Source organism: Mustela erminea, chromosome 10 (genome assembly GCF_009829155.1).
Source record: "Mustela erminea isolate mMusErm1 chromosome 10, mMusErm1.Pri, whole genome shotgun sequence".
NCBI lineage: Eukaryota > Metazoa > Chordata > Mammalia > Carnivora > Mustelidae > Mustela > Mustela erminea.
The window spans coordinates 97,708,535-97,735,520 of record NC_045623.1 but is presented as its reverse complement, the minus strand read 5'-3'; the positions used below and the strand labels follow the sequence as shown (position 1 = coordinate 97,735,520).

General features: G+C 57.2%; 1 protein-coding gene and 1 long non-coding RNA gene across 4 annotated transcripts; one reads left to right on the top strand and one right to left on the bottom strand.

The window, feature by feature from the left end:
- Positions 1 to 1,277: 1,277 nt before the first annotated feature.
- On the bottom strand, positions 1,278 to 26,530 carry RCC2 (regulator of chromosome condensation 2). 3 transcript variants are annotated; one of them, XM_032361414.1, is made up of 13 exons: positions 26,424 to 26,530; positions 24,949 to 25,237; positions 19,711 to 19,804; positions 16,216 to 16,359; positions 13,219 to 13,350; positions 12,772 to 12,860; positions 11,423 to 11,537; positions 9,298 to 9,464; positions 7,476 to 7,656; positions 7,126 to 7,231; positions 6,004 to 6,076; positions 4,378 to 4,455; positions 3,561 to 3,671 (listed from the first exon to the last, which is right to left on the bottom strand). In XM_032361414.1, exons 2-13 carry the CDS (start codon positions 25,228 to 25,230, stop codon positions 3,567 to 3,569), a joined length of 1,566 nt encoding a protein of 521 aa, XP_032217305.1. In that variant the 5' UTR covers positions 25,231 to 25,237; positions 26,424 to 26,530; the 3' UTR covers positions 3,561 to 3,566. The 3 variants fall into 3 exon arrangements, with proteins under 3 accessions (XP_032217306.1, XP_032217305.1, XP_032217304.1); XM_032361413.1 differs by having other exon boundaries at positions 26,307 to 26,478; XM_032361415.1 differs by lacking the exon at positions 26,424 to 26,530 and having other exon boundaries at positions 1,278 to 3,671; positions 24,949 to 25,230.
- LOC116600920 lies at positions 25,245 to 26,662 on the top strand. Its single transcript, XR_004289859.1, has 2 exons — positions 25,245 to 25,450; positions 26,300 to 26,662. It is a non-coding gene; the product is annotated as an uncharacterized LOC116600920 (long non-coding RNA).
- The last annotated feature ends 324 nt before the right edge of the window (positions 26,663 to 26,986 follow it).

Below are 26,986 nucleotides of genomic sequence, written 5' to 3'. Positions count from 1 at the left end.
TGCTCGAACCCCCTTGGAAAATGGTCCTCAGCTGAGAAGTGATTACTAAGTATCCATTAAAGTCCTAGGTGTTCCCAGTGCATTTTGGTCGCAGCTGCCTTGTTTTGAGGACCGGGAGGACAGCTGAGAATGGAAAATGGAGGCCCTGGGACTCCTGGGGTCGGGCTGCCCCACCTGAGCAGGGATGAGGGAAGGGACAAGGCTGGACTCAAGATTCCTTCAATTCGTTTCTAGTTTAAGCCCCTCTGACATGCTGGGTCTACACGCCTGAGCACAGGGACAGCCTCCAGGCTTGGGGAAGGCGAGCAAGAAATCACCCCCTATAGGCAACCAGCCTCTCTGGGGTCAGAGGGACAAGATACAGTAGGCGCGGGGCGGGCCGGGGTGGGGAGGGGTACCTTTGTTGACCTCAAGTGTCCGGGAGAGAAGAAACGCCCACCCTGGGACCCAAAGCTGCCTCTTTCCACCTGTCTGCCAGCCCCCGAGCGGATGGCACAAAGATGCTCTTAAGGTAAGTGCTTCTGAAGGGCCGCTCCCACTCTGCCCTCCTGCTGGGGGTTGGGGGGTTGGGGGGGCAGGGGCAAAGACTGGGAGGTGGGGAGGGGAGGCCAGTCTGAGGCCTGAGAGCAGCCAGCATCTCAGAGGTTCTGCAGTGATGGGTGTTGGGAGACTGGGGAGTGCAGGTGGCCACTGGCCGCAGGGTTAGAGCTCAGTGGGGGAGCAGCCTGGGAGCAAAGGCTGTCAAGGCGGACACTGCAAAAGTGCCTGGGGCTTCTGAGCACCCGACTGGCTCCTTGGTGCCACCTAGTGGGCAGTGCGCTGCACAACAGGCAGGGGGTGGCCCTGACCTGGAACACCTTTGTGACCAGTGCTTAAGTGACAGGAGGGCTCCGGGATCCCCTTGGAAGTGGTGGGTAATGAGGACAGACCTTTCTGGGCACACGAGACCTACCACTGTTCCCGTACTTTTCCGTGCCTGAACGTGTGCCCTCAGAGCCCCAGTGGGCAAACCCCAACCCCCCTTTTTAGTTGGGCCAGTGAAGGGGGACACCTCCCTGAGGGTCACAGGTTTCCAGGGAGAGCTGGGAGCTCCACTCACCTTCAACCCCAGGTTTAAGCCTAGAAACTGAACCGAGCTCCCCCGAAAGCCTTTCTCAGGGGAGCCTCGGCGTGGACAGCAGGCAGGGGCCCCTGCGGGGAGCAGAGGGAAACCCAGTTGCCCTGTGTTCTTAAGGTCTTATGCTGGTTCTACTGAAAAAGAAGCACAAAAGCCAAAACAGAGTAAACAATGATGTCGTTTATTTAAAATGTTTACTCCAAGAAATATATATATAAAAAAAAAAATAAGACAAATACAGCACTAAACCAGGCACCTTCGACCAAATCACAACCTCTTCAGGTGTTCTCTCCCCTTAGCCCTGAACCCCCTCTTCCAGAGATGCTCTCCAGAGCTGGAAGGCGGGTCAGAGGCCCAGGGGGGTCGGCGCAAGGCCACTCTTTCTCTTGGAGTGCAGGACAACCCCCTAATTCCTTGTCAAGAAGGATTTCCCCCCCTTAGGAAGTTCATCTTAAAATTCTAAGCCAAAAGGAGTGATTGTGGCAAACAGGGCCGTCTTCACCTGGAAGTTCCGAGCCTATGCTGCTCTGGTCCCTGGCAAGGAGCCCTCAAATAGGCTGGTGGCAGGTTTCAGACTGGTTCCCCGGAAGATCAGAGCCCTGCCTGTCCCAGGGCAGCTCCCGCAGAGGGGACCTTGGGGCTGCTGTGTGGGTCCAAGGGGCACATGTGCCGAAGCCCCGTTCCAGGAAAGAGACTCGTGTCCAGGAAAAAGGGTGGGTGCCCCGCGCATAAGTGAGAGCCCGAGATGGTGGCTCTAAGGGTGATTTGGACAAATTAGGTTAGTTTAGCAGAAGCTTCTCCCCTGGACTATGGACTGACACAGGACAGCAAAGATGAGCATGAAGTCAGACTAAACCTTAGGAAGACGCAGGCCCGCTCTCCTCGCGCAAGGCCTTGGGACTGGCGGGGCAGATCCTGTCCTGTCACACGCCCTGGAAAGGCAGACGCCGTGAGGCGCCACGGGGGACGGGCAGGCAAGAAAGCAACGACGACTCGATCATTTTTGGCATTTTAACATCGAGACAATGACAAGTGGTAACAACAGCAAAGCAAAGAATGAAAAGACCCACATTCAACTCTCCCGTCCACCCATGTGTCCCACCAAGTCCTAACCCCTCTCCCCCAGAAGCACCACGGAACTAAAAAATCTATTTTAAAGCACCCAAACCCGTCCAGACCCTCTCGAAACCAAGAGCCCCAGCCAGAGCTGTCGCCTCTCCTGGGTCCAAGTGAGCGGAGGGGTCCGGGAAAGGCACCTCGTAACTCACGCAGAGCAGCGCACCGCCGGTGACGAGCTCGGGCAGAGGGCGCGTGGCGGGAAGCGGGGTGGCAGTCACAGATCGGCGCTGACACGCGGGGAAGGGGGACTTTTCAGGAATCCCAACTATTTGGTACCACAGCCAAGCAAGGCGACCAGAGAGCTGGGGTAGCAGAACAGGACCCCGCGTCTCAGAGACTGGGCCCGTTCCAGCAGAATCCGGCGGAGGAGAGACACAGAAGCACAGAGGTGATCAAGGCTGGTACGAAAGAGCTGATCCTTCCTTGCAAGGACTCCAGAATGCACTTTTTTTTTTTTTTAAACTGCTGGCTGATCAATCTCTAATGGCGAGTGCTGGCCAGACGGCTCCAGCTCGTCCTGAGAAACCTCAGAGCCGCCCGTGAACTAGACATGCTGTCCCTTCGTCTGCCCACCCCCCAAGTCCCCACTGGGTCCACAATCACCTGATTTTCATTTGGACTTCTTTTACAGCTAAAGTAGATAAAAAATGGCTAAACACAGACCCCAGAGCCCCCACCAGGGGGGAAATGGCAGATTCTAGTAATGTTGCAGCCAAAAGGCGCCGGGGCTTACAAGCAGCCAAGGAGAGAAACAGAAGGCCAGCCTCGGCTGGTCTACAGGAAAAAGCGGGAAAGAAAGTGACCCAGATGCTTCCGAAGCAGGCGGGCGTGATTTTTGGATGGAGATCCACCACCAGCACTGTCTCTGTCCAGCCGCTGCTGGCTCGCGGAAGGGACCTTTCTTTCTGCGCCAACGGGGACTCCTCTCCCAGGAAGCACCCGCTCGGATCACATGCTAGTTACGACTGGAAAGGGGTGTTCTGAGAAGTGTGTTTAGGAGCAGGAAGAAAAAGAAAAACCACTTGGAGAAAAAGAAAAAATAAAAAACCTAGGTTGCTCAGAGTTTCTGCCTCTTTTGTAGGAATGGTAAGTCAACTGTGAGCAAATATTTTAATTAAACATTAAAAGAAAAAAAAACACTTTGGAAAGCATACAGAAAAGGTAGTTGACGTTGAAATCACTTATAAAACGGAACCTCAGGGAGTCTAACAAAAATGCACCTTCGGTCAACTCTTGCTTTCTTTAAATTCCTCGTTCGACGTCCGGTCCCAGTGCACGTGGAACTGACAGCTGCCGCGGGAGGTGTGGGGCTGCGGGGGCTCCGGGAGAATCAGAGGGTCCGGGGGTTGTACTCTGGCAGTTTTTTGATCTTCTCTTTCTCAGTCTCGCTTTCATCTCGAGCGATCACCAGGGAGTGTGCGTAGCCCATGGCCACCTGGGGGAACAAATCGGGGTTGGATATGCACGGGCTCGTCGTGGAGAGCAGAGCAGACAACGGGCCACTGCTCAGCTGGCCTGGCAGCCTGGGCCAGGACCACCTCCATGCCCCTGGCTCCACGTCACCAGCGTCCACATGGGCTGACCCGTTACCAATGCCCCGTTCCAGGCTGCCAGCAAGAAGGGCTTTGATGCCGTCAGCACACACCCAGGTGCTGCCCCCTGTTCCCTCTGCCTCCCTGGACCACAATCCCACCCTGTGTGGGGGTCACACGCCCTGCCTGTGGGTTGACAGACAAGGGCGGGCAGGGCAGCCTGGTGGACAAAAAAGGAACCCACCCCTTGCCACCACAGGCCCCATGGCCAAATAAGTGTATAGTCTCAGCTGAAGATACAAAGCAGATGTGAGCGGTACCCTTGTCCCCAGAACAAATCCACCGTGGCTGGACTGTGGCTGGTGTGACTGGGGTAAGAACGCCTACTGAGCCTGGCCGGCCTGTCCCTGTGCCGCATCCTATGGATGCCCGTTACCCACCAAATCCTCTAGCACGATGCAGCCAAGAAGCTGCTCAGGGAGACAAGACCAGCCTCGAACAGGCGCACAAGCCCAGGAGCAGCCCAAGTGAGGCCTCGTGTGGCATGGCCTTGCTTCGCCCGGCTGCCGGCGCCCTCCGCTTCTCGCCGGTCTGGAGGCCCCCGCTCACCTGCTCGGTGAAAATGCCGTCCAGCGTCTTCACCTCCTGAGCCGCGGTGGAGGACTTGGGCTTGTGGTCCCCGTAGCCCTGGCAAAGCAAACAGAGATGCAGAACGGGGGTCCTGCAGTACGGTCCAGGGAAGGGAACCACGGCAACGTGTGGCGACCCCGCTGTCCGGGGGCCTGAGCCAACGACGGCTGGCCTGGTGACAGAGGCCCGCCGTGCCGGACACGACGGCTGGCCTGGTGAACGACATCGGCCCACACAAGTGCTGCCAACGGGGACTGATTCTCAACCCAAGAAAGGGCCTGATGCTGAGCTGTCACCTGTGGGGATCTGTGTGGTCCAGGCACCTTCTGGCGGGGGGACTGGGGAGACACCATCATCACGAAGAACACTGGCGGTTCCCACACTCACTGGCAGGCCAGACTCCGAAGAGGCCCCCTCCAGGCCCCAACCCCCAGACTCCAGGACACCAGAGGCAGCAGGCTCGGCTCGAAGACCGCTCCCAGAGCGTGGCACAGACAGGGCGGGGATGGGGGCTTCTCCAGCCCGCAGACCCCACCCCTCCCAGCTCCATCTGCCACCAGATGCTTCCTCACCCCTTTCCGTGCAGGGTGTGCTTCCTCCCAGACGCCCTGCCGTCTCCTCCTCGCCCCTGGGACGCTGCCCCGAAGTCCCTCTCCCTCCCCTCTGGTTTCTAAATTGGTCCTCGGAATCTCTCTCTGACAGGCCCTAGAAACACCTTCCTCTCTCTGAGAAGGAGCCATAAAAACCGGGCCAGGTTCTGTCTCCTGATTTCAAGGCTGCAGCCAGGGCCACCTCCGGGGGCTGGAATGTCTGCTGCCCGGGGGCCCCCCGTGGACCCCCAAAGTCGGCACAGAACACCGAGGACAAGGCCACCAAGTCCCGGAGATGGCTCAAGGGACCAAGACGCCCTCCCTTCCCTCCTCTCCATCACCCCTCAGCTCCCACCCACAAGCGAGGCGGGAAGGGAAACAGACCGCCTTCCCCACAGGAAATAACAAAGGGGCTGAGGATCATCGCAGCTAGAACGGGCAGAGCGCCAGCGGGCTCCACAGCCAAGCTGTTCCCGACCAAGAAATTGAAAGTTAAAAAGACTCATCAGGCACCAGAACTGAAGAATCAGACAGTTGGTTGGGGAAGGCCAAGTATGGGTGAGAAATCGAGGGCCATGGGCTCTCATCAGTCAGGCAACGCAGAGGAAAGGCAGGCAATGCACACTATCACTTACTTAGAAGGGTGAGGGCACCGTGTCCCCAGGTGACCCAAAAGGCTGGCCCCGTGGCGCTCCGCTCTGGGCAGCAGCAGACGCTACTACTCGGTGCCCACCACCCTGACGGACATGACCCCTCCCGGAGGGGAGCTAGGAAAGCGCCCCCTTCCGCGCCCCCGCACACCTCAGCGGTGCTGACAAGACCACGGGAACAGAGATCGTCAACCTCCCTGTCCCCGTGAATGCACAGACTCAGACCCCCGAAAGCCAACGAGACCCGAAGACGAGGGAGCGTCTCGCCTCCCGCAGACACCCATTTGCCTCCTGCCCGTTTTCCGGAGGCGGCCCCAGAGAGCCCGGACTGGGTCCCACCCTGGCCACACCGGCCTCCCGCTTACCAGCTCCCCAAAGGTGGGCGATGGGCCCCAGCTGATGGTGCTCTCGTCCGCGGCCACGATGATGCTGCTCTTCCTACAAATGGGGGGTGGGGGGGGTGTCACCAGCGCAGCCACAACCCGGACCCCGCCGACATCTTCCGCAGGCTGGGACATGCAGCACCAAGATCAAGTCCATCCCATTCTGAACCCTGCGCGGCTCGCACTTGCCACAACATGTGCCCGGCCAACAGGCTTCTCTGAACCCCTCACCGGTATCCCGTGCAGGCCCCTGACCCCCAGACCGTCCCACCAAGAAAAGAGGTCATTAAGTCCGGACGGAGCGCTCATGACAGAGGGTGGAATGCAACCAAAAATAACATGTTCGGCGCTGGGTGTTTGGGAGTTTAAAGCCACAGCTCCCTCCCCCAGCGACACCGTCCTGCTCCACGCCCCCCCCCAACCTGGCAGCTGATTAACATTAACAAACTCCTCACCAAGATGTGCTAGAAAGCTCAACAGGTATCTTTAGAATTAACTGAAAAGCACTGGCTTCAGGACAATCTCTCCTTCCCAGCGAATAAGAGTCACTAAAATCCTACATTATGTGGAGCTAAAATCATTTTAACCTGCTAGATGAGCAGAGCCCACCAAGCCTCTGGAGAACGGAAACTGTCAAGACGCCCTTCTTTCTGCAAAGGCGGGAAGACAAGACACCACCTGTCCCAGGACCTACCAACCCCCTTTTTTTTTTTTTTTTAAGATTTTATGTATTTATTTGACAGAGAGATCACAAGTAGGCAGAGAGGCAGGCAGAGAGAGAGAGGGAAGCAGGCTTCCCTGCTGAGCAGAAAGCCCGATGCGGGACTCGATCCCAGGACCCTGAGATCATGACCTGAGCCGAAGGCAATGGCTTAACCCACTGAGCCACCCAGGTGCCCCCCTACCAACCTCTCTTGCCCCGAACAGTACCTCCCCTCCTGAATCCTACTGTGTCTGATGCCCTGAAGGAGGGAGTGGGGGCAGGGGGGGCCGGGGGGGACGACACAGAAGAGCCTCTCAAGGGAAGAGGCGCCCTCTCTGGGGTGTCCACCAGGCCCAGGAAGGGGACAGATGTCCCGCTCCCCAGCAGCCTTGGCCACATACCCACAAGCCAGGCTCCGGATTCGCCAGCCACAGAGGTCCTGCACGGCCTTTGGGTACATGGTGGATTCGCGGGACGTGTTGGTGGCCCCCCAGAAGAACAGCCCACCTGGGGGAAAGACAGACACATTCCCACTGTGACCACATGTGCCAAGATCCGAATTCTCCTCAACAAGAAAGGCAAGATGCCGCACGCTGGGGACAGCAGAGGAACATTCTGTCCGAAAGAACGCCGGGGTTTCGGTCTGGGAACACGGAAGGACTCCGTGGCTCCCCACCCACGGAGTACTCATCTGCCGGGGAGGCTCACCACCCCCGCCCCCCGCCTGAGGCTCCGATGGGGAAGCACTAACCCACTTCACTGACGGCAAAGGAGCAGGTGTAGCCAGCGTAGATCTGGGACGCCCCGCGCCCGGGGAAGTCGAACAGCTTCACGAGGCGAGGGACCATCTCATCCTTCTGCTCGGCGTGGCCCAGGCGGCCGTAGCCACCAAAGCCCCAGGAGAAGACACGCTTCTGAGAGTCCAGGACCAGCTGCAGGCAGAGAGAACACAAAGTGTGGGACGGAACCCCACAGGAGGGGACAGGAGGCGCCATTGCGTTGCTGCAGAGGACAGCAGAGCACAATGTAAAAGGCAGAAATGCTGCAGCTAAGCTGAGCCTCCCCCCAAGGCAGGGGATGCAAGGGCACTTCTTCTTTCCCTCCGCTGCAGGCCCTACTTTCTGTCCTCGAGTACTCCCTCAAGTCACAAGTGTCCCCTGGTTCCGCATCAGAAGCAAGAGCCTGAGTCCCCAGCGGGCAGGTCAGTGCTCTGGTCTCCCCATCACAGCGCAGACGGTGCCGCAGGAGGAACGGACGGAAGGCCTGCGGGGGTCTTCTCCGTGCACGGGGGACCTCCATGTGGTCACAAGGACCAAAAACAATTTCAAACTGATCTTCAGGGCACCCGCGTGGCTCAGGTAAGCATCAGACTCTAGATCTCAGGACTCTTAAGTTCAAGCCCCACGCTGGGTGTGGAGCCCTATTTAAATAGAACAAAACAAAAATCGTCCATCGCAGCCTCTTCACTGTCCAACATTTGAACGGTGTGAACGTATAACCTAGTACAACCACGTGACATGAGGAGGCCCATACAAGACCGACCTTTGCTTCCCCAGACCACACTGGACGGAAGAGAACCACAGAGTTCAGACTCCAGAGGACCGACATCTCCTAGTCCACATCACTGAGGACTACACAGGGAGGATTCTAGGGATGAAGCCATGCCTGAGGTTACACGCCAGTCAGCTGCACACCAGCAGACAAGCGTGGTCTCTGGACTCCCAGCCCAGTGCTCTTTGAAGAGAAGAAAGCCAACTTTGACTCACAGGCATGCTCGGGCAGAATAACTGTAAAAAGGCAACAAAGATAAACAGACACAAATACGGGGGCGCCCAGCTGGGTCAGTCTGTGGAGCGTGCGACTCTTGATCTCAGGGTGGCGAGTTCAAGCCCCAGGTTGGCTGTGGAGACAACTTCAAAATAAAATCTTATAAAAACAAAATCAGGGGCGCCTGGGTGGCTCAGTCATTGAGCATCTGCCTTCGGCTCGGGTCATGATCCCAGGATTCTGAGATCGAGCCCCGCACCGGGCTCCCTGCTCAGCGGGAAGCCTGCTTCTCCCTCATCTACTCCGCCTGCCTATGTTCTCTCTCTCACTGTCTCTGTCAAATAAATAAAATCTTATAAAAACAAAACAAAACTAGGCAGTACGCAGACAGAAAACAGTACGGCCATCTATCCAAAGTGACCTTTAAGGGAACAGCCCTCACAGCTAAAAACCATTCAACACCCTCCACCTGGGGGACCGACTACAGACCCAGAAGAGGTCCTGTGGTACTCTGGTAGACAAAAGCCATCCCAGAGAGACACTTGCAGTTAAGATTCTGACCCAAACGTCTGTCCTTCAGCTGCGTCTCCAGAAACTGTTACAAAAACTATGAACAGAAGTACTACACCCTGTGGTCAAGCACGCGGCACAAAGCTGTGGGAAGAGGACAGGCCGTCGAGGGCCTCTGGGATCAGTTCCCGGCTACAGCGGAGTGTTGGGACACTGGAACATACCATACACACCACCTTCTCCGCAGAGGTGACAGTCGGGAAGCAGAGGAAAAGCCAGAAACCCTCAAGCCTTACCGTGTGGTTAGCGCCGCAGGCCACATCCCGTACGACCACATTGGGGACTGGCAAAATCTGCCCGTCTTTCGTCTTCTCGATGAAGATGGCCACTCGCCGGGGCACCAGCTCGCAGTCGTACTCTATCCGCTGCGCCCTGGCGATGAACTTGCCGTCCGAGTTGTGTCCTGGGGCGACAGAGCCAGCAGTCAGCGGCGACCGACAGCACGGGCCCCAGCCTGGCCCATCAGGGCCTCACGGGACATTTCTGTCAACCAACATGATGCCTTCCCACCTGGGGCACAACCCAGTCAGTACCATGAAATCGAATGTGGGCAATGAAGCCAATTACTTTTAAGAAATGAACAGGACAGAACAGCAAACACCCAAGGTTACTCTCCCCCAAAAAGGATGTTGCTTTGTAAGACATCATCAAACGCGCCTCTAGTGTTTGCATCAGTCTGTAACACCGACCACATGTCTACTAACGAGCCGTGATCACAGAAGCCAAAGACCACAGATTCAAAGGAATGGCCCACCAAGTGTGGTCTCACTCAGCCCCTGCATGCTCCAAGAACGAACAGAGAAAGTTCAACACACAATCCCTAGACTTGAGCTTTTAGGACTTCCTAATAACCTAAATATACCATTACGGCAGTTAAAATACAGTTAATGGCACACGCCCATCTCTGCCTTGCCTGACCCAGTAAAATGCGTCATGGTGGGGGGAGGGGGGAGACAGGCACGTGTGCTGGGGACACACTTCTCCAAGGTTACATTTGTATGTTCTAATTCTAAAAGGAAAGGAACCTTTCTGGATTTGGACAAAGAGATTCAAAGTGGGTTTCAGAGAAAGCTGACAAGTAGGGCTGATTCCACAGACACCCGTAAAGCCTGTATCTCAAACTATCGTTAAGAAAGCACAGACCGGGCACCCCAAAGTCTGGATTCAGCACTTGGGAGTGCGTGGCACACGGTCTCTGCTCCAGAACCAGCCACGGTCATCACTGCCAAGGTCACGGTCATCACTGCCAAGGTCACGGAGTTCTCCCCCTAGGAAAATCCACCTGCCGGTCTGCAAATCCGGGGCAGCCAGAGGCCACAGGGGAGCCACACACACTTCCAGAAGGAGATCGGAAACACACTTCCGGTGTTCTGCCCGGGCTTGGGGATGGCACCAGGGCCTGTGGCCATGGAAACGGTTTCTCCAACAGTCTCTGGCAGCTCCCTGGCAACCAACACTGCATGTGCGTAAGGGGCTGTTCGTTCTTATTCACTTCTGACTCGAGGTATATTTAGTTTCACAAAGTCACTGTTCCCTGAAGTCTAAGGCCAGCGCGATGCTCCTTGTTCTATTTATACCGTCTTCCATCTGCCTGCTCTTAATGACGTGGGGACCCAGCAACCCAGATACGGGGGCCGTGGGGATCCGGAGTGGCATGCAGCTGAGGCGCCAGCAGAGGGCGCCCACTCCTCACCTCCTACTCGCCAGGGGCTGGGCTGTGGGAAGACGCCAGAAGGGGGGGAAAAAAAAACAACAAAAAAAACACACTTTGGTGTCAGATGGGAAAGAAAATGGAGACCTTGTAAAATCAGGATCGAGAGACGTTTTCCACTTACTAGGAACTGCTTTCTGAGCTTTCCCTATCTACCCAATCAGACAGACATGAATGTTTTTCTGAAGGCGTACGCTCCGTTCAGGGACAGAAACAGGGAAGGGGACGGACTCCGGTGGGTGGGGGGTAGTCGCCCAGCCCCAGGTCTGCAGGACAACCTTCACCTCGTGTAACATTCTCGCTTCCAATAAAGGCGAACTCAAACATGAAACCAATGACAGTGGTTTGATTTTTCTTTCTTAAAAACTCTGAGATCCTTTTACATATAAATGAATTCCCCCTCCCAGAAAAAAGAATCCTTTGTCAGAATCCCGGCCTGACTTGCTCATTAAGGCCAACCCGTTGTGGATGCTCCACCACCCTGTGTCTTAGGACGGGCCGTCCCAGTAAACGGGAGACCCACTTAACGGATCAAAGCTATTATCTGCGATCAATTACCCACATTTCCAACATGCGTGTGCAGACCCACACTGACTTCTGGTTCCAGATAGGCAGTTAGATTACAGAGCTTTTAAAAAACGTTTCCATACCCAGCTGACCATATTCAGGGCACCCAAAGGAATAGAGGTTCCCTTTGCAGTCCATTATCATACTGAATTCTGCCCCACAGGCCATTTTGGTAATTGGCTGACCGTTGTACATGATCTGAAAAGACAAGACAGTAGACTCTCAGACTTTGTTTTAAAAGACAGAAAAAAAGCCTCCCCCTCTCTGCAGGTCAGTGTGAAACAATTAGATTGCCAAGGAAACTGAAAGGACCCAGGAATTCTGAAGGCTAAAACCCAGAGTGTCCATGAAGAAACACTCTTGGGACGCCCACCTTCCCGGCAGAGTCGAATCCCAAGGTAGGGCACATGGTGGGCCCAGCCCTGCGTTCCCCAAAATGCCCGACGCTGCGCCCAGGCAGCATGGACCTCGGCCAAGCAGCCCAAGGTCGAGGGGGGCAGGAGGGGGGCAGAGACTAGCCCACACATAACCCACAAAACTTACCTAGTCACTAGCAAGCAGTTCAGCCTCAACCTGGAAGAGGGCAGCTTTCTCCCATGCTCCTTGCCCTCTAGAAACACTAGCCCAACTAGCCCTTACAGAAGGTGTGGACAAGAGATAAAACCGTTCAAAGCTAGGAAGTAAGCCAGCCAAGGCCCCGAGGAACTCGGCATGGGCTCTGGGGACACGAGTCAGACAGGACGTGGAAGCCGTGCTCTTATCACACCCAACAAGCCCTGAGCCCTGGGCCCAGCCCGTGGTTCCCACCTTCCTCTAGAAACCGTCACTTCCTCCTCAGTGCAAATGACAGATACAGCAGGGACATTTCCAAAATCCTTCAAACCACAGGTAGCCTTGCCCACGGTCTCATTCTCAGACCAGGCAATGGGACCCCCCGCCGTCCCCCTCCAGCCACTCATCACTCACTAGCACGTGATCTTGCCGGACATCAGCAGTCGCTGTTAGGTGGGATCCCCACCTCTCTGACGGGAGCACATGCTCCTCAGGAACAAAAGACCGCCCAACTTCCGGCTGGGTGCTGTAAGCCCCCGGCGGGTAGCCGCACATAAGGTCAGAACTCAGTATTTACAGAGAAAGACAAATCGCATGCATCCAACTATTCTCACTTTCTCTGGAACAGAAAAGGCTTAAAACAAGGCCTCTGGAGCTAATTCGTTCAAGGAGAGAGAACAGTTTTCAGGAGGCTTTCCGACCACAGGCACCTAAAAGGTGCGCTTTAAAGACTACAACATGCGAATTCCACTCCGAGAATCTAGACCATCTCTGCAAGGCGTTGACTGAACTACAGGGAGCAGTGCTTGTCCTCAGCTTGGACAGTCAAGCACAAAAGCAAAGAGAAACAGAGGCCGGGCGCCAGGAGAGGGCGCAGCACCTGTGCGGGGCTCGGGACAGCGTCTGTCTGGTTGCCGAGGCCGAGCTGGCCCATCTTGTTCTCTCCAAACGCAAGCACGGAGCCCGTCTCTGGAAGGAAAGAACAGTATCACAAAAGGGAAAAGAACATTGAGGGTTCTAAACCCGATTTGGGATCCAAGGCTCCGAAACCATCACAGACAGCTCCTCTGGCAGAGTGCGAGGGAGACCAGGCGGCGGATGTGGGGCGGGCAGCTCGGAGCAGAAGGCCCTCGAGGCCCTGGCCTCTGGGCCCGCCATCTGATGCCCACAGGTGGGAGAGGCCATCAGCGGCTCCGAGAAGCACCCTCCGGGGCTCTCCAGGCCCCGTTCCCATCCTGGCCGACAGCTAGAGGTGACTTCACCCCCGTGCCCAGGGTGGACTGTGTGGCCGCCTGCCCGGATGCCGAAGAAACCAGCCGTTCCTCACCCGTCAATGCCAAGGTGTGGTTCCGTCCACATGCCGCAGACACAATCACTTCATGGCTCAGACCCTCAATGAGTTTGGGGGCTTCTACCCTCTTGGTGTCACCGTGTCCCAGCTGCCCCTTCTCGTTGCGACCTGCAGATCAAGAGCAAGATACAGTAGGAAGCAGAGAGTGTGGCCGGGCCGGAGAGTAGTGTTCTGGGAAAGGCAGACACACCTGGGTCCCCCTGAAGGCGCCCTCCACAAACAACAGCCGAGGAGGCAGCAGAGAGCACCCCACTCCCTGTCCACAGCCAACCTCCCAAGCACCTCGAGAGGCGCCGGGTGAACAGGGCAAAGTACACAGTATCGTCCCGAGACGGTTCCACAGGCCACCGCCACCTTCTTCACTTGCTCTGACCTGCTTTTCTGGGACAGCAGCTGGAATCCAGCCGGGAACACGTCCGTGGCTCTACCCCCAAGGGAGAGACCCCCAAGGCCTGGGCGTCCTGCACGAGCTGGGGAGCACGGGGAACTCCCAGGTCTCACTCCCCCTGCCAGACAACAATTCCCTTGCTCCCTTCCTGAGATGGACTTTTAAGAGAGGAACCATTTTCGACACCTGCCCCACACAGGTCAGTCACCTCAGTGCCCTGGGTGTCTTCCATCGACCACATGGTTCATTCCTCCTTGTCATTTCTTTCCTTTTACCTGCCCTGGAAACAACACCCACAGAGCACAGCCAAGCCCACCACCTGTGGACAGCCCTCCACAGGACCTGCACAGGCCGTGTGCCTCGAGACACAGACCTTCTGGCAAGATCCTTGGGCCCCACAGCAGACAGGGTAAGCAGGGAGGAGCCCCTTCACCCCCTGGTTTTCAACACCAGCTACCACAGTCCTCAAACCAAAGAGCTCAAAGGGCCCCACACAGGTCCCCCCAGCCAAGAGAAACACCACACAGCAGGAAGCAAACCTACCTGGGAGCTTTCACAGGGCCAAAAAGTCAGGGCATCTGGGGGCAGGGGGAGGAAGCAGTTCCCACCCCTCCCTGACAATGGCCTTCTAACCTTCCACCATGAGAAACACGGAGGGCAGAGCCACAAGGACAAGGACCAAGCATCCTGATGGCTGCAGAGGCAGACATCAGCTTCTACCGGGAGCTGTCCAAATTCACCGGCAAAGGCATGGTTTCTTGGGCCCTCAAGAGGCCTGAGTGGCTGACACGTGTGGACCCCTTGAGAGTGACATGTTGTAGCACTGAAGCTTCCGAACACCAGCCCGGGCTGTTTCAAGCAGCTAACCATGGCACCAGGACGTGTCCTCTCCCTGCCGCACCCCCAGATCTGCTCATGGGGCACAGGTCTTTGCTCAGGCACTGGGCCAAGTGCACAACCCCTGCACCACTCCTTGCCCACAGGGCCAGCACAAGGCCCATTTTTAGAAGCACCACGTAAGTGCAATTCAGTAACGAGATCAGAAAGAAGGTGTTTCAAGTTCGGAGCTCTGACAGACTGCTGTGTTCAGCGCTGGAACACTAGGCAGGACGGGTGTGCTTTGGGGGAAGGACACACCTCCGCGCCAGTCGGGGAGAATGAAAACCGTGGCAATGTCAGCATGTCATCAAGAGACTATAAAGTTTAAATTTGGGCCAGACACACTTGTTAGTTTTTTTTTTTTTTTTTTTTCCAACAGCATTACAAAATTAGCAGAGTGCAGCGAAGACAACAGATGTTAATATATTTGGACTTTGGTACAGCAGCTCATGAAATTGCAAAAAACAGTTCAAACAGACGGAAATAAAAAAGCAGTCATATGGACTAAAAACTAGCCAAAGGACCAGAAACAAAGGGCGGGGACAAGTGCCAACCTAGCCAGCTGCAGGAAGAGACCAGGGGCTACCAAAGGGCGTACGGCTAAACGGAGCCTTACGCAGGACCTGCATCAACAATGTGGAAGGAAAAAAACGGGCAGCAGTGCATGGGCGCCCCGTGGAGGGGATGCTGGAGCAGGAGGTGACCAAGGGCAAGGACACCGCCTCCCAGGGACCTGGGCCAGGGGGTCCAACAGCAGGAGACCAACTCCACTCAGAAAAAAGTAAACTCAATTGACGAGAAATCTAAAAAGAAACAGGAACCAAGCAACCAAACCTGCAGACGGGCGAGATCCCCAGAATCAGAGGGACAGGACTGCAGTGACACGGCGGCCATGACGTGGCCGGTGGCATTTAAAGTGGCAAGAACAGAGGTCTTACGTCAACACTGTGCCACGAAGCAAGAAGGGGGGCCTGTCTGCCCTGGGGACAGCGTGTCTAAAATAGGAATTCAGTTCTAGGTGCCTCGGGATCACAAAGATCCAGATTCCGTCAGAACATTCAGGAAAAAGGAGGATCAAGAGAGAGAGAGGACTTGGGGCGCCTGGGTGGCTCTGTTAGTTGAATGTTTGCCTTCAGCTCAGGTCATGATCCCGGGATCCTGGGATCGAGTCCCGCTTTGGGGGGTGAGGTGGGGGGGGGGGTGGTCCCTGCTCAATGGGAAGCCAGCCAGGTTCTCCCCCTCCCCCACTTGTGTGCTAATAAATAAAATCTTCCCCCCCTAAAAAAAGATTCAAAAAGGGGCGCCTGGGTGGCTCAGTGGGTTAAGCCGCTGCCTTCGGCTCAGGTCATGATCTCAGGGTCCTGGGATCGAGTCCCGCATCGGGCTCTCTGCTCAGCAGGGAGCCTGCTTCCTCCTCTCTCTCTCTCTCTCTCTGCCTGCCTCGCTGCCTACTTGTGATCTCTCTCTGTCAAATAAATAAATAAAATCTTTAAAAAAAAAAAAAAAAAGGATTCAAAAAGTTCAGTAGCTATGTATAAGCAAACGGTGGCTGAAGGGTGCAGGAAGGGGCACACTTTCAGGGAACGGGCAAGACCAGCTGGAAATTAGGGAGAAGAAATACCACTGCAAAAAAGCTGCCCTTCCAGGCAGACAGAGAAGGAAGTCAGCCCCATGAGGAAGCCCACCCCACCCGACCCCAGACTTACCCCAGCTCCACAGCTTCCCTTCCGTGGTGATGAGGAGGCTGTGGGCAGCGCACGAACCCGAGACCACGGTCCGCACCCGGACCCCCGACAGGCAGCCGTATCTATGGGGCCCCCACAAATTCTGACCGAGATTGCGGTAGGCAGCTGAAAGGGAAGAATGCAAATCAAACACCCACAGTGACCAGGGGGCGGAAAGCACCCCAAGAAAGGGTACTAGCCACAAAGTGTCCGCTCTCCTACCACACAGGACCCCCCCCCGGGTGCTGCAATAGCCTGGCCTCGGCGGGGGTGGGGGGGTGGGGGGGGGTGTTGGGCTGCCCAAGGAGAAAGTCTGCAACTGCAACAGAATGACTGCCTTTACCACCCGCGCCACCCCACCCCCACCCCCGCTCTATCCCCAACCAGCAGGGACTGCAGACCCTTGGGCATAGGCTGCTGAGCACACCCACGTGCAAGCAGTGGAAAAGGCGGCCCCTCCCTCCTGCTAGGGGCCCAACCCAGGAAAGCTGGCGGTGGGCTCAGTATCTCCTTCCCCACACCCCTTTTCTCACCTTCCCTGGCCTGCCCTTCCCCCACCTTGGCCTTGCCCTTACAGCCAGAGGCTCCTTTCCAAGTGGAGTCTGAAGGTCCCCATCCTCCTCAGAATCACCTGCCCTGCCTGGCACATCTACCAGGTCCTGTGCGGGGGGCCTAGCTGACACCCCTCCCCTGCCACACAGTTTCCTCCTTTGCCAGGGGTCCCACTGCAGTGGCCAAGTCATGGCCCCATACTTCGTCGTGCAGTACCCCACCCCCCCAGAGTGCCCTTCCCTGTCCCTGCTTGTTCTTCGAACGTGACAAACACCCCCTCCTTTGGGAAGCCTTCCACGCCCCCATCCTCCTCTTCCAGCTCACGGCTCCCTGCTCACCATGAGGCCGATCCCAGCACTCAAGCCTACTGAACTCACGACCTTCCAGGCCCTACCAAGCCCAGGGCCTCACTAAAGCCCGGCCCCCAAAGAAGCACTCAACAATGGAGGGTTTGTGGGCAGGAAAAACAAAGCTGCCTCCTTCAAAACTTGCCCTCCGCCCCATCCACAGACAGGGCATGGCCAGTGTTTTGTGTAGTATTTTCAACTGGGGCTCTTGAGGACAGAGACACGAGCCACATGTGTAGGCCTGTAGTGACCATTATGAAATGCTAGTGGCTGCCACAACAACCGTGTCACATTAATCTGGATGTCAGAGCTGATGAAGAGGATGATTAATCGGACTCCACGGGAAAAGCATCAGTGAGACTCTTTGAGGCCTGCCCTGCCCGCGCCCCACCAGCAGAGGGCGCCAGGCGCGTCCTCCTTCAGTTACAGACCAGGGAACGCTGCGTGCACTTGGCACCCCAGACACACTGCAAGGGGCCCTCCGCCCGAGCTCTCCCCAAAGGTGGAAGACGACCCGACAATTTCCTGGGAAAGAGCACACCAAACATGACAGCCTTCGCAGGATCTGCGGTAGTCTGTTTATCACGAAGGTGAAAAAGGACAGTGGCAGGACTGACACGTGTCATCTCTGGGAACAACACACTGCACACAGGGACACGGTGGAGGGAACAGCTGTACCACGGAGGACCCAGCTTGGAGTGGACCCGTCTCACAGGTGGCTGGATGCCCTGGTTTGCCGAAGCCTCTTCCCTATGGCACCTCCAGGAAGATCAATGCCCAAGATGCTGAGGGCCCGAGGGGTAGGATTTGTCCCCACCTCCGAGGACCCCCGTTCAAGTGATCCAAGTCAAATCCAGTGCCCAGCAGCAGTGGCGGCTCCTCGGGCAGCCTGGCGGTCTGGGGACGGAGCACAAGCCACCGTGTCACGCTGTCAACGACGTGGCCATCATGCCAACACCAGAGGCTTCGCCACAGTGGGCACTGGGGGGCTGGTCGACTCCCTGGCCAGGGTATGAGGAGACTGGAAAGGGCCAGCGCGGGAGGACTCCTCCTCCTCTTTGGCTTGCACCAGTGGGACAATAAATACCCCCCCTTTCCCTAGAGTCTCCCGGCAAGGTCAGGAAGACCCAAAGATACTTTAAAGTACTTAGAAGAATGTTTGTTAATTACATAAAACTTCACTTGAAGAGAGACCAACCAGAGAAGCAAAGGTTGGAACGCGAGAAGACAAAAAGGCACTCTTGAAATGCACCCAGAACGCCTGTAACTAGGGCATGAGAGTGGATTTTAAACCACAGGGCAGTTTCCCTTCTTCTGGACCTCCCTAGGGTGTGGGGAGCCTGGCCTGGCCTCAGCGCACCCCACCCTCTGTCCACAGGAGATGGCCCGTACTCTGCCGATTGCCTTCCTCTGCAATTTACTTCCCCACTTGGGGCCCGAGTGTGTAACCGTGAGTGGGCCACTCACTGGAAAAGCAGCTCAGAGACCCAATGCAGCGCCCACCGGGGCTGGCAGGGAGACGGCAGCCGTCACACCCCCGGAGGGGCTTCCCGGACACCAGCCCCAGCGCAGACTCGGTCGTCTCCAGACAGACCCCTGGTGCTTCTGGAAGTCCTGCTGCCTCCATGGAATACGATGATGTTCTCTGCCCGGCTTGAGGCACCAGGGAGTGTCCATGTGCAAATATTTGCTCACTGGGCAATGTCGGAAAGTACTTTGGGAATCTTTCCAAATGAAATCAAGAAGCCATAAAACGTGGCAATGGGCCAGCTTCACTTCTCTCGGTTGGCCCATATCCTCATGAGGAGAGATACCGGTTTTCTAAATGCTACTGGGCACCAAAAGCTACTTCTTGGGGCTGTTCTGCTCTCTCCACTGCACACACTGCCACCCGCTCTGTCTGAGCAGTTCCTGCAACTGGCAGCGTGCGAAGGACCGTGGACTCTTCCATGACGTCTAACAAGCTGGACGTGTGACATGTGACAAACGTCTTGGACATTCTGACATCCCACGGGACCAGCCTCTTCAAGATCATCAAAGTAACTGACGTGAGGAGGAGGATGGGAAGGCGGCGTCCATGTTCTTTTTGATGGTTTATACTTTTCCTGTTTAATCCTAAATGGAACTGGGTTTTTAAAACACAGTGTTGTGAGAGGCGCCTGGGTGGCTCAGTCGGTTCAGTGTCAGATCCTTGGTTTCCGCTCACGTCATGACCTCACAGTCATGGGATTGAAACCCGTGTCCAGCTCTGTGCTCAGCATGGAGTCTGCTTTGAAGTCTCCCCCTCTCCCTCCTGCATGCCCGCGCGCTCTCTCTCTCAAAATACATAAATAAAATCTTAAAACAACACCACCACAGAACAGTGAAATGAGACACTGGCACAAGACCTGGGTTCAAGTCCTGCCCTCTCCCTGGAGAGGCTGTGTGACCTTAAGCAAGTTGCTTGGCCTCTCTGAACAGTCTGCTGATGCAGAGCGCACCTACCTGGCGAGGACTCACAGGAACCACACGGGACACCTAGCACACAGGGAAGCACTCGACAAACAGCTTCGCACAGTTTTGGAAACGGGTCTCATACCTTGCTGTTTAGGCACTTCTTTTCGACCAATCAAGTCCCAGTTGGTTGCCCCAAAAATCAAAAGCTGGCCTTTGCACTTAGACCCTTCTAGTTTCTACAAAGAAAAGACAGGGAGAAGGGAAAAAAAAAAAAAAGATTAGCTTGCAATGCTGCTTTCAGCTGGGCAGTCTGTCGAACAACAGCCAGAAACAAAAGAAAAATCGTCATTCATTACTCACGCCTCCCCCTGCTGTGTCCCGCAGGGTGGATGGAGGCCCAAGGCGGTCACCACCTCATCAGGGTGTGGAATCCCAAACCTGCCCGCGGCAGCTCATTTTTGAGGCCCAGACTGATCTCTATCTGTTGATTTCTCTTGGAAGTACCTTTTGCAAAACACTAAAAAAAATCAGCTACAGGTATGTTTCCCTCCACCCTGCGAACTACCTATAGCGGTATTTCCAAGAGGCCTGGCGGGGCACACTGGGGGTCTTAAAGCAGCTGACCTTGGGGCCAGCAGGGCGCCGCACATGAACTACAAGCCTCAGGAGCCCTGCGTCACCCGACTTCAGACCATCCTTCCTCTACATGGGGCCTACTGTGCCTGGCACCTTTCTGGTTGGGGGGGGGCGGGGAAGGAATGCCAACACATCATCAGAGCACCATGTGACAGGAGAGACCCCAGCCGGGCCTGTCCTCAGGCCGTCCTGGCTGTGGCCTGGGAGCCGGGGGAGCAGCGGTGAGTGGGGACAGGGAGACTCCGGGGAAGAGGCCATGTTCACAGCCCCTGGACACTGGAGTCCAGCCCCTCAGCCTCCCCCCCCACACACAGAGCAGTGCTAGGACCACACACCACAGGCCAGTCCAGGGAGGACACGCCACTGTCCCATTTGGGGTGGCCCTCATGAGGATATTCTCAGCAGTGTGCTGCGTTTCTGAAATGTCCAAACACACTTTCTAAAGCTGATCAGCAGGCAGAGACTCGCTTCTGAGCCACGCACCCACCTCCTCTCTGCCGTGAGCCTTGACCTCGCCACCCCAGGACACCGAAAAGAATGGTTTCCTCCTGCTTGCAGAACTGCTCTCAATGAAAGAAAGCCACCCGGCCCCCGTCTATGTCTAGACAGTGCCTGCCCCAGCGGGATGCTCGGTGACACAGTGCATGCGTTCTGAAGAGGAACACATCCCCAGGGGGACGCTTCATGGCCCAGACCCGAAGTCACCAGCACCCCACGGAACAGGTCCTGCCATGCGCATCCACGTTTACGTGGCTGAAGGAAGACGGTCCCTGTACAGGGCATGTCCCGCAGACAGTCCGTGAAGGGGAAGCCGACAGCCAGGAACAGAGGAGGACCTCACCACATGTAAATTATTTAGAGAAAGACCTTAATGGGAGGACAGTTCCCACCCCACGCACCCACCGACTCAGATTACTTGAATGGGAGCCTAGTTTCCTTCGGTTATCTCCCCTTCTTTGTTTAGCTGGCGGCCCTGGCTGGAACATTCTACAGATCTACCACAGAGGACAAACAGCAGCCAGTGGGTTCTGTCAAGTTCCCCAAGGAAGCAGCAGCCCCGGGTCTCTGCCCAGGCCCCCAGTCGGCCTTCCATGGCTCCTCAGGTCTGCCCGGAGAGGGCAGGAGACGACTGGGGGCCCGATGTGACCATGAAACCAGGACGTAGAGAGGCACCGGCCAGAGCAGCAGCTCGCAGGCCTGCAGGTCCCTTGGACTTCGAGAGCTCCTGCAATGGCCCCGGGGAAGGAGCGGGTGTCCCCTGTGACCTGAGGCAGCAAGGGCCTGTGGGTACTGGCTCCCAAGCCAGCTGCGCGCTTCTCCAAGACTCCTCGACCCTCCTGATACAAGGCTTGTGGCGAGCTTCGGACATGGAGTCCATCCAGGCACCGCGGTCCGATTCCTCCAAAGAGAGACTGTTCTCTTTCTCAGGTTTTCATGTCCTGGGCCTTCTGTCCTCACCCATCAGATGAAACTAATGAACTAAACTTCATGCCATGATCCGCACAGCTGTTTGCCATAGGTCACCTACTTTATTTCTCCCTAATGGGATTCTTACCTTTACCTTCTAGGAAAAAAAAAATTCAAGGAACAGAACTCCCAACACCCTTAAATCACAGCCTGTGCTCCTCTTGCTCACAGACCTGAGCTGGCCCGCCAAGTGCGGAGATCCCGATGTCTGCTGGCTCCACCCAGAGGAACTCCCAAAGATGCCTGTCGGGGGCTGAGGGCTGGAGGCCCTGTGGTGGTGAAGCAAGGCCTAAAGTCTCCCCAAGAGGAGGAGGAATTTCATTCTACCTGCTGCTCCCAACACCCCAGGCACAAAAGCTGGTCCGAGATGAATGGCCACGGCAGAAAAACGCACGGGGGCACTTCTTCAATCAACAAAACAGGCTTTCTGGTCAAAGCGATTTCTGAATTACTGCCCAAGTGCAAAGAGCACGTTAATGAGGCTGAGAGCCCACCTTTTAATGTATACCCTTTTAAAAAACCGCTACTCTCCGCAGCGGGAAGGCCGCTCAGAGAAATGCCAGCAACAAATCCCCTAACAGGCTATCATCAGCTAGAACAGACTTCAAGCTCGCTTTCTGGCCCTATGTGTTTGGCCCTTGCAGATGGGACAGACATGTCTGGAGCCCACACGACCTCGGCACCCCAACACTGAAGAAACCACCAAGACCCGCACAGGTGGTGACACTCCCGTTTTCCAGAACTCTGCCAAGGCAGCCTGTGTCACCTCCAGGGTCACGGAGCTCACACGTCACCCACCCCAGACCACTGCAAAACGCTCATCTGACAACACTACACAGAAGTCCGGGAGAGAGCATTTCCCAAGACTGAAATCCTAAGAATGTTCTACAAAAATACACATTTACTCAAGGCAACCCTGCTCCTCAACGCTAGCTATCTACGTGGGTTCACCTTTAACAAGCCCCGACTTCAGCTCAGAGTCCAGACTGCTCCCGGCAGCCGTTGTCGCACACACACCTCCTTCAAGTGGCCCTCCACAGTGGGGAGGCTTGCAAAATTCTCCCTTAAAAGCCTCTCCAGAAACAAGCTAGGGACAGCGGACAGCCTGGGGCGGGCCTGCTTGGCAGGAGCAGGGCTGATGCTGCCCTCGGAAGCCAGGAACCTGGGGTCAGGCAGGGGACCCACCCGGGACCCAGGCATGTGGGAAAGCAGCGGGGCAGCACAGGCCTGGTCTGGACTCTGGACCAAACTCAAAAGATGCTAAGGAAGAACTGAAAACGTCCGCTGTGCACTGTGCACAAGGCATCTGGACGCTCAGGCTCCTGGATGTGCTCGCTAGTCCAAAGAAAACCACGCTACTGCTTGTTTTTTAAGGAAGGTTCATACAGATTTGTCTACACATAACCAAAATGGACAAAGTACACGAATCGTAGATACAAGGCAAATGCGAACTGCAAAGCAAGGCTGGGTCAGTCTACTCCTGGGAAACAGAGAAATCTCTAGGAAAGACTAAGAAAGTGCCTTCCCATCAGACAAGCCAGCCACGGGCAGTGCTGCTGGAGAGCCGGGTGTCCCTCTCTCTCTCTGGGACTGCATGCCTGGGTGAGCCTCAGCACTGGGGTAAGTAAGATCTCTTCCCTCACTTCGGGGAAAGAAAACTTGCTGCTCCAAAACGCTGATTTAGAGAGAGTCCTGCCGCTGACAGGCGCTTACGCACAGAACACAGCAGAGTTAGAGCCCCACTGGCCATTCTGCTCGCTTCCCTCCTAACATACAAGGACTGGCAGGGCGACCAGCTGGTGTCCCAAACGGAGAATTACATCTGTCGAAGGATAACCGTTGCTGTGCTCCAGTTTCTCCACTCCAGCCAGTTCCTGGCACTGTCCTGCTCCCAGACCCTAGGTGAAGCCCTTTCAGTGACACCGGCTCTCCTCCACCATCTGACACTCTGACCCTTTCAACGGGAGGGCAATTATGAAGCATCATCACATGAATGCTTTGCACAGGGATTACCGACATCATCAGAAGACACCTGAACCCATGTGGAAGTCATGCGGAGGCAGGACCTTAAGCTCCGTGCCTCAGTTTCCTCATCCGTAGAGCAGGTGAAGAAATGCGTTCTTTCTAACCATTTAAACACTGAACACCTCTGGGGGAAAGCACTCTGGTACTGCTGAGCCTCAAACCCTTTGGGGACAGAAAAGGGCCTCTCCCGAATGCCTACACCTTAAATGGATGTTCTTACTCGTCTGGGGCCATCTGAAATCTCTCCTCAACACACGTCCCACACAAAGCCGGTGGGTTTGGAGGATCGCGGACCTCAGCCTAAATGCCCGGCTCTACGCAAGGTTCCGCAGGCACCAGGAGTTGAGCTGGTCACGACCTCAATTCTGCAGGCCCAACTCTAACGAGCGAAGTGAGGCCCGCACAGAGGATGGGAGATGCTTCTTCCCCGGTGGGGGATGCGGAGGGGGGTACACGGAGCCGGCACGGAGCACCCGCGCCCTCGCACTGCGAGCCGCGAACAAAGCCCCAACACCTCGCCGCCCCGGGGGCTTCCCGACCTCAGGGGGAGGGCTCTCCGGAGCATGCGCCCTCGCACCCCGCCCCGGCGCCGGCCGCCCCCGCCTCCCCGGCGGCGCGAGACGGCGCAGGGCCGCTTGGGGCATGCGCGGCGGCCGCCAAGCCCCGCCCCCCCGGAGCGCCGGAGCCGAGGCGGCGGGAACCTCAAAGCCCCGGTGCAAACCGCCGCTCCCCGCAGCGTCCTGGCGGCCCCCTCCCCCGACGGCGCCCCGGCGGCGCAACGGCCGCTGGGAGGGAGAAAAGGCCCGGGGGCGGCGAGGGCACCGGGCGCCGCGGCCCGCAGCCAGCGCGCGCGCGCGCGCGTCCCCTCCTCCGGCCCGAGACAACTTGCAAAAGTCTCCCTTCCCGGGGCGGGAGGGGGAGGGGAGGCGGAGGGAGTCGGCTCGCGCGGCGCCGGGGGCGGGGCCATGACCCCCTCGCGCGGGCGGGCGGGCGCGGGCTCCGGCCGCCCCTCCCCCGGCGGGGGGCCCGGGGCGCGCGCCCCAACGGCCAACGGCCGCGCGGGCGGGGGCGACGGGGTCGGCTAGGCCGCGGCCCGCCCCCGCCCCGGCCCGCGCCCTTTTGTTGTGCGGCGGCGGCGGCGGCGATGATTCAGCCCGCGGCCTGCGCCGGCCCTGCCGCCCCCGGCCAGGACGCGCAGTGACGCGCCGCGGCCCCGGCACCCCCCCCCCCGACCCCCAGGCCCCGCACTCACGACGCGCTCCTTGGTGTGCTCGGGCTCGGTGATGATCACGGCTGCGCCGCCCGCCTTGGTCGCCGCCGGCCGCGCCGCGCGCTTGCCCCCACCGGGGGCCCCGTCGAGCTCCAGGCCGTCCTCATCGCCGCTGCTGCCGCCGCCGCTGCTGCTACTGCAGCGCTCGGGCCGCTCGCGCTTCCTGCCGGCCGGGCCGCCGCGCTTCCTGGGCCCGGCGCGGGCCGTGCCGTTGCCCGAGCTCGGCTCCTCCCAGGCCGCCGCCGCCGCCTTCTTCCTGGGCATGGTCGCGCTGGAGGAGACACGGGGCAGCGGCGCACAATGGACGGGTTATAAACTGCGCGGGGGGAGGGGAGCGCAGCCGAGCCACCGGCCTCCACTTCCTCCCCTGCCCTCCCCAAAGTGGCGGCCGCGGGGTGGGCGGAGAGGGGGCGAGTCGGGAGGAAATCGCGCCCCTCCCGGGCCTCGGCGCGCCTTCTCCGGGGAATCCCGCACGGGAGCCCAGGTCTCCGACTGCAATCCGTTTAGGGAAATAAAAAAATGGAGACCCCCCCCCGGCCCATCCTCAAGTTAGGTTTGCCTACAACGCATCACTATTGCAGCCTGATCCCCAAAAAAGTAAAGGGAAAGAAAAAGGAGCCTCTGATCCCCTAGCTTCTAATTAGAGAAGGCTCCGGGACACTTAAAAGATCGCCCTCTGAAAGGGCTCCCCCCTCCCTGTCCGCCCCACCTGCTGCTTTTGTCTCCGCGCCCCCCTCCCCGAGCCCCCTCAATTAAATGCAATTCTCTCTGCCGCCCCCCTCCCCTCCCCGAGCCCCGAATTCCGCGCCAGCCTGGGGGTTCCGACCTCTGGCTCTAATTAGCCTAATCCCTCGGGGTGGGCAGCCCCAGTCGAAAGGGGGGCAAATGAAGCCGGCCCCCAGCCCCAAACACCTGCTCGCACAGACACGAAAAATAAAAACTTTAATGGTGCCCAACTCTACCCGCCCCTCCCCGAACGTGTGGCCCAGCCGGTCCCTCGAATCCCGGCTGCGAAGTGCCCCGCTCCGCCGCTACTTTCCCCTAGCGTCCCTGCGCTTTTCGCCCTTCTTTTTTTTTTTTTTTTTTTTATTGATTTTGAACAATGGGATCTCTGTCTGTCTCCGATTAAACCACGTGGATCCGCCTTCCTTCCCCTTTTTATTCATTCAATTCCCCCAACCCCCCTTCCTTAGGGTTGTTGTTTTTGGGTTTTGGTTGTTTTTTTTTTTTACCTTTTCTCCTTTAAAAAAAAAAAAAAAAGAGGGGGGGTTAAAAAAAAAAAAAAAACTTTCTCAGATCCCGCAAACTGAACATTGTCGATTTTGATTTTCAGTCCCTACCTGGTTGGAGTGATGAGAAACCGGAGAGAAAACGGAAGAGGAGCAGCTAAGAGATGAACCACAGGGCTTTTTTTCCCCCCGCACCCCCGGCCCAGACCAGGGCTCCAGCCCACTCACCAGATACACTTAAAATGTAAATACGAGCTTCCAGAACAAATGCTACAACACAAAACAGAAACACATGTGCTGCCGGGCGGCAAGCGAGCGCGCGACGGAGCGGGCGGCTGGGAGCCCGGGGAGCGCGCGCCCCCTGCCGGCCGGCGGACCCCGCGGCGGCCCGGCCCCGCCCCCGCCCGCGCAAGAGCCCGCGGGACCGCGGGCCCACCCGAGCTTGCGCCGGGCGCCACGCGGCCAGACTCCACGCGCCCGGGTCCTGCGCGGTCCCCCCGCTGCGCCACGCGCCCCGGGCACTATGCGCAGCGCGCCCCGCGCCAGGGATTTCTTTGGGGTTTAGGAGAATGTTGGATTGTTTTTCCCCGGGCACGTCTAGACAGGTCACCTGAGGACACTCGCCGGAAAATAGTTACTTTGCTCACGCATCCGCCAACAAGGGACGTGCCCTAATTGAGTGATTGGAATGAAAGATGAATACAGTTTGAATAAAATTTTTTCTTGTGCCGAGGGAGGCTGCATTTTTATTTGTCTCTGTGTCCCCAGAATGTAGCAAGGTACTGTTACAT